Source organism: Lycium barbarum, chromosome 9 (genome assembly GCF_019175385.1).
Source record: "Lycium barbarum isolate Lr01 chromosome 9, ASM1917538v2, whole genome shotgun sequence".
Classification (NCBI taxonomy): Eukaryota; Viridiplantae; Streptophyta; class Magnoliopsida; order Solanales; family Solanaceae; genus Lycium; species Lycium barbarum.
In genome coordinates this window covers 40,332,211-40,339,749 of record NC_083345.1, presented here as the reverse complement: position 1 = coordinate 40,339,749, position 7,539 = coordinate 40,332,211, and the positions used below count along the sequence as shown (strand labels likewise).

The window sequence follows — 7,539 nt, the reverse complement described above, 5'->3', positions numbered from 1 at the left end:
CTCCTTTATCCTCATACAGAATGAACGAATTAATTATTATATTTGTAGCACTAATTTTCAGGATTTTATGCCCCCTTCAAAATTAACAATTTCCGTGATTGCTTCATTAGACCCGTGGAATAATCAATAATGATAGGGACAAATACACATGGTCCATGACACCCAGCTGTACTGGCAAACAGTGTAGCACCAATACTGCCTACATATAGCCAACCTGCTCTGCTTCCCTTCCTCAGTCCTCAACTTTGTTAATTTAACTTCCTTAGTTCCATCACTTGTTCTGTTTTAATTAGCGTCCAATAAATGGAAGCTAACAATGATTACACACAAGATGGCACGGTTGATCTTCGAGGTCAACCTGTGCTTGCTGAGAAAACTGGCAAATGGAAAGCTTGTTCTTTCCTTGTAGGTAAAACCTTCTTCAACCCTCCCTTTCTTCATTCATATTCTACTATGCTTAAAGCTTCCTCTAAGATAACATTTATTTTTTCTCTCTCCGACTTTACGATGATATTTTACCAAATTTATTGATTAGTTTACACCATACTAGTTTGGCTATAATAATTAGCTGATAGTGTGCATCTCGATCGGCCACTGGCTAGTGACAAAGCCAGAAATAACACTGCACTAAGAAATTTCTTTATATCAAGTGGATTCAACATGTTAATACATAAATTTGTTTACATATATACGCAAGTACAATTTTCGGTGAAGGGGATACCTCCCCCAGCATACATAACTCCACTACTTGAGATTGTCGAATCTAATCCATCTTACTTTTTTGTGAAAGACTTAAAAGGGTGGCATGTTAAGATTCTTAAAAAGAGAATGATCTTAAAAGCTCTTGCAATTAGATTTTTAAATCATATATAAAAGTTTTGACTTTTGACAAGTAATTGTATGAATGAACAGGGTATGAAGCATTTGAGAGGATGGCTTTCTATGGAATAGCTTCAAACCTAGTGGTGTACTTAACAACCCAACTTCATGAAGACACTGTTTCATCAGTTAGAAATGTGAATAACTGGTCTGGATCTGTTTGGATTACACCTCTTCTTGGAGCTTATGTTGCTGACACTTACCTGGGTCGCTTCTGGACTTTCACTATCTCTTCGCTTATTTACGTCATGGTAACCACCAAAGACTTTCTATTTTCCTTTTATTTTCTTGTGGCTTGGTAGCCGGTTTGAAGGTGAGTTATGCAGGTATTAAATCATACATAAGTAATCAGTGGCAAAACTAGGATTTTGAGGTGTCAATTGACACCCCTTGGATGCATGTGGCTCCGCCATTGTAAGTAATACCACGTTTGATAGCTGGTTAGGAGATAAGTCATTCACATTCAAAATTAATATGGGGTTTGATTTGCAATTAGTTAGAAACCCGCATAACTAATATATATATAAGTTATGAGAGAATCTGTGTATTATTTTATGCAAGATAGAAAATGAAATGACTAATACATGAATAATTAAACCATACATAACTAATTTATGAATAAAATAATACTACTATATAATTCCCTCATAGCTAATCTTTGTATCATTAATATCGGTACTATAATATAACTCTAAGGAGTCGTTTGGTGCATGGTATAAGTTGGGATATCCCAGCACTAATTTTTTGTACCATGTTTGGTAGGAGGTATAAATTTATCTTGGGATAATTTATACCTTGTACCAAACAAAACACAAAATGCATCCTCGGATAAAAGATGGGATATCCCATCTTGTTCCACTTATACTGGAATTATTTTATCCCATCCAGAAGATGTGATAAAATAATCCCAACTCTTGGGCTAAATTAATCCCGGGATAATTTTGACTATCTATAGGGATCGTTTGGTAGGTAGTCAAAATTATCTCGGGATTATAATCCCGGGGATAATTTATCCCATCTATTGGGATTATTTTATACCATCTAAAAGATGGTATAAAATAATCCCAGTATAAGTGGGATAAGAAGGGATATCCCATCTCTTGGAATGGGATGCATTTTATACCTTGTTTGGTATTTATCCCAGGATAAATTTATACCTTCTACCAAACATGATACAAAAAATTATTGCTGGATATCCCAACTTATACCGTGCACCAAACGACCCCTAACCAGCTACCAAACGACTCCTTAATATTATTCCTCCGCAAAATATAAATGCTAGGAGTATCTCTTCCAGTCACGTGACGTGAGTGATAGACACTATTTGTCATTCTTTATCTGGGAAGCTCCAAAAGGAACTTTTCACATGATTCAGTCCAAGTGCATATAAATATATAATCATGTCTTCACCACTTTCTATATTTATTGGCCTACAATTGAGTATTACCGATCAGCCACGGCCAATCATATGGAGGATTTTTTTTCCAGTGGGACCTGTAAGCAATTCCATTGTCCCTGGCTAGAAAATGACCGGCATCTAATTAGTTCATCACATACTTGGTGCTTTGCCCGAGCCTTGCACCACTCACTATTTCATCCCATTTTATTTTAGAATAATTATGAGAGTTGAGCGTACTTTAAATGCTAGCCTAAGTTTTAATTGATTGATAATGAGACAAATGCTGCAATAATTCCGCCAGCTAGCTGACATTTAGAATGAGACCACTACTTTTCTTTTCTTTTAAAGGGACCGTTGTTCGCCTAAGAAAAAATAACACCGGCATAAATTTCGTAACTAATAGAGTACAATATTTAGTTTGTAAATTGAAAACACTACATTACTATGTAATCTCTATGTAAATCATAGTTTAAGGTTTGGTTTCCGATATAAATTTTACATAACTAATGCAGTAGTATTTGGTATATGCTAATAAACTTTCTATAGTATTAATACCAGAATAACTTATTCAATAATTTTGTTGGAGGAGAATGAGCTCTGCTGGAGTGAAAACGCGATGATTTTGTTGCATTTTCAGGAAACTTTGTACTTTAATTTCAGAGTTTCGGTTTCATCACAGTCATGTTTTGTCCTTTTATAGTGCGACAGCGACTGAAAATCATTTTCGATTTTTTTTTTTTGTCATTTTATTCGTATTCATAAACACTTATACTTCTTTTCTCATTAGAAAAAGGACTGATCCAAGCTATATAATTTTCCACCAGGGAATGGTCCTTTTGACAATGGCTGTATCAATTAAATTCTTGAAGCCACCAAGTTGTGAAAATGGAGTATGCAACAAGGCCACTGCATCTCAAATTGCCTTCTTCTACACATCCCTATACATAATAGCCATTGGGGCAGGTGGAACAAAGCCTAATATATCCACGTTTGGTGCTGACCAATTCGACGACTTTAATCCACATGAAAAAAAGCTAAAAGTTTCCTTCTTCAATTGGTGGATGTTCGGTACTTTTGCTGGTGCTTTACTTGCAACAATAGGCCTTGTTTACATCCAAGAAAACTTGAGCTGGGGATTAGGATATGGAATTCCAACTGTTGGTCTAATATTTTCACTAATTATTTTCTACATAGGAACCCCAACGTACAGGCATAAAGTTAGAAAGTCTCGGCATCCTGCTACGGACCTACTTCGTGTTCCTATTGTTGCATTTGCCAACAGGAATATTGAGCTCCCTAAGGATCCCTCCCAGCTTCATGAACTTGATATGCAATACTATTTCAGTACTGGAAAACGCCAAGTCCATCACACTCCAGTATTTCGGTAAGCCCTTATAGTTTTTATTATTGAATGAGCTCCTTTAGTAGATTCTATTAGTACATGTTTACCTTTTGGTATGATAGCATTAATTTGTACGTGACACTTCAAAAAATAAGGTGTGAGTCCTCATAGATGTGCTTCTCATACCTTGCTACTTCACTAGCTGTCTGGGAAATTCTAACATAAAATATTGGTGCTCGTATCATGCTTTTGAGTTATTACATGCATATAATTCTTGAGAAATGAAGAATTATGACAATTTATGTGTGACAAGAGACCACTTTTTCCTGCAAGGACCAAACTAAGGAACCGTTTGGACATGGTTTGAAAGCATGCTTGGACATGCAATTTGAATTTTTTAAGTTGTATTTTTTCTTATAGACATAAAAACCCCACTCATATTTCATAACAAAATTAATACGCCACTAGAAGCCTTTCTAAAAAATACAAGATCAATTAATCAAACTGTCAATAAAAAAGAAAATTTAACATGAATAATAATGTAACTATTTTTTAATATAACCCTCCCACATGGTAGACATAAATAAATGTTGATAAATGATTGGTGAGAGTAATTGTTAAAAATATATCAACTTATGGGTTTGTTTTTTTGTAAAATATAAACTTGGGACATTGTTTTATAAAATATAAACTTATGATCAAATTTTATATTTAAATTTTTTGAAACTATGGTTTGAAACCCCAAATCATGCCTTTTTATGATTTGAGATTTAAAACCATGACTTGAAACCATGAGATGAAATACATGTCAAAATGCTGATATCATCTTATGGCCGTTTTAAACCATGGTTTCAAGTTGCATGTCCAAACGCCTACTAAGGATACTATTTTTTAATTTTCTTATGGGGTCCTTCTTTTTCAGTTAGGACAAATTCTGACTTCTACTCAATTTTGATTCAAGGAATAACCCATGGTAAATTATGCTCTAGGCAACAAAGCAATTAACCAATGAAAGGGAGATCTTGAGGGTCCAGTATAAATTTAAATGAGTAGTCAAGATCAGCTTAGCAGTATAAGTACTACAGAAAGATTCTTCTCCCTTAAATTTGAGAGAAACCAAAAAGTGGGGACCTCCCAATTTATCCACCAACTAGCAAGCGTAGTACGGCATCTCCAATACTCTGGCAAAATGTTTTTCATTTGCTAGAATTTATCTAATCAGTATTAGCCATGTGTAATATCATTTACACAGCTCTGCCGTTGGTCCTCCAAGAATGGTTGCTTTCTTTTTGGTCAAGTTGCACGGTACAGGCCCTACCAATTTAAGTACTCTCTCCGTCTCATAATAAGTGTCATCTTAACTATATTTTTTTTATCCCATAATAAGTGTCATTTTAAAAAACCTAGACATAAATTGACTATTTTTTTCCAATTCTACCTTTGGACAATAAAGAAACATCTAAATGATGATGGAAAAATGACATAGTAACCTGATATTGTTGGATTCTCAATGTCAAAAGGTTTTCTTCTTTTTCATGCTCTAATCAAGAGGTAAACGTATTTTGTTTTTATTATATAGGAGTAATTTGATAAGCTTCACATTGCATTATTGATTTCTTAATATGCGTGTTTTTTATTAAGATTTCACTTATTATGGGACGGAGGGATCATTTACTACTATGAGTACTCCCACTAAAATACTCTGATTGCTTGTGTGTCTAATCTATCAATAAGGATAAATGAGGGACTTCAAACAAAGCACACCATAAATTTTGTTGATACTATACTACGATACTGCAATGTAATTGCACTTGGAATCTAAGCCCAATTGATCGATCCCATGGATAGAGAGAGAGAGACAGAGACACACACAAACATCACCCCATATGCCTATCCCTATGTATTGCCTTTAACCCAGGCAAGGCACAAAATCCCTGTTAGTTGTCTTAATGTAATGTATAGACTGGCTGATATATCAGCATATATTTGATGACAATTATAACCATAGTCCCGAATCATGGAAGAAAGTCTCAAATAGATGAGGACCACATATAATTGAGCATCTATCAAATTCCTAAATGTGAATTGTTCAATTCTTTGATACAATATGTATGTGTGGTCCGAACAATCAAATCGAAATCAACCAAATAACTCTAATTTTTGTTTTCAGGTTCTTGGACAAAGCGGCAATCAAACGAGACAGTAATACAGGATCAAGGTTACCATGCACAGTGACTCAGGTTGAAGGAGCCAAATTGATCACAGGAATGGCCATGATATGGCTAGTAACCCTAATCCCTAGCATCATTTGGTCACAAATAAACACTCTCTTTGTCAAACAAGGTACCACCTTGGACAGACACTTGGGATCAACATTTCAGATTCCAGCAGCATCATTAGGAAGCTTTGTGACTCTCACAATGCTATTGTCTGTGCCCATGTACGATCAATATTTCGTGCCTTTTATGCGCAAGAAAACTGGAAATCCTAGGGGAATCACATTACTCCAGAGGCTGGGAACTGGATTCCTCATCCAAATTCTAGCCATAGCGGTTGCTTATGCGATGGAAGTCAGAAGGATGTACGTCATTAAAATGCATCACATTAAGGGGCCTAAAGAAATAGTCCCTATGACCATATTTTGTTTGTTGCCTCAATATGTGCTATTGGGTGTGGCGGATGTGTTCAATGCCATAGGGTTGCTGGAATTTTTCTATGATCAGTCACCAGAAGACATGCAAAGCCTCGGCACGACATTTTTTACTAGTGGCATTGGACTTGGAAATTTCTTGAATAGCTTTTTGGTGACGATAGTGCATAAAATTACAGGGAGAAATGGAGGAAAGACCTGGATTGGTGACAATATGAATGACTCACACTTGGATTATTACTATGGTTTCATCTTGGTCATGTCTACCTTAAATTTGGGAGCATTTTTGTGGGCATCCAATAAATATATCTACAAAAGGGAATCTACGGAAATGAAAGATGAATTTGTAGAGTTGGAAGGCAAACCCATAGACCTTCTTCCATAGAGTGTTGGAACGTTAATTAAGGATTAATTTTCGTTTGATGTATATTAGTTGATCGCTTTAGTTTTAGCTACTTGTACCTTCTGTTTAATGTGTATATATATTAATTGATTTAGGATTAATTTCTGTCTGTTTTAACCCGCCACTGCTGTATAAGTCAATTACATACCATAGCTAATTAATATTGGAATGTTTACACGGTAAGTCAATTACATACCATATGTTGTTTTTGTATACCGTGTAAAAATTCCAATATTAATTAGCTATGGTATGTAATTGACTTTTACACGATATATCAGGTTTACATAGTTATATAACATAAAATAAAGAAAATTTAGAATCTTTCAAAAGTAACACTTTTAATATGTAATGTAATAGTTAAAAATTAATTACGCGCAAATACAACTGAAATAACAATTCTATCAAAAATTGACCAACATTTTAAAATCTGGCGCAATTTGGCCAACAACAATGGTGCTACCTCCTATCTTTCTCTTGTTTCTCACCATCGCTCTTTTCCCATTTCTTTATTCCACGGAGGCTCCACCACCATGGAGCTACCAGTTCGGAAGCTGCTAGATCCCGCAATTGGTTATAAGTTTTAGAGGAGTTCAAAACTTAAACGTGAAGTAAGTTGGAGTAGATTTGAGTTAAATTTCAAATTTGACTTTGTAAGTTATTTGGTTCCAATTGATTCTAAACATCAAGAGGGAGTCTAAAAATTAAATTTGAACTGATTTGGAGTAGATTTGAGTTAGCTTTCAGTTAAATTTCAGAAGAGGGCTAAGGAAGAAGACATAGTCAGGTTTTTTGTACGATAGTGTATATGGGTATATAAACACCTCTTATAATTTTGTATAATGTTTTATAATATTGTATAATAGTGT

General features: G+C 34.9%; 1 protein-coding gene across 1 annotated transcript; it reads left to right on the top strand.

The window, feature by feature from the left end:
• Positions 1-221: 221 nt before the first annotated feature.
• On the top strand, positions 222-6,774 carry LOC132611395 (protein NRT1/ PTR FAMILY 5.1). Its single transcript, XM_060325834.1, has 4 exons — positions 222-409; positions 913-1,130; positions 3,103-3,662; positions 5,791-6,774. The coding sequence occupies exons 1-4, from the start codon at positions 304-306 to the stop codon at positions 6,653-6,655; spliced, it is 1,749 nt and encodes a 582-aa protein (XP_060181817.1). The 5' UTR covers positions 222-303; the 3' UTR covers positions 6,656-6,774.
• Positions 6,775-7,539: the final 765 nt, after the last annotated feature.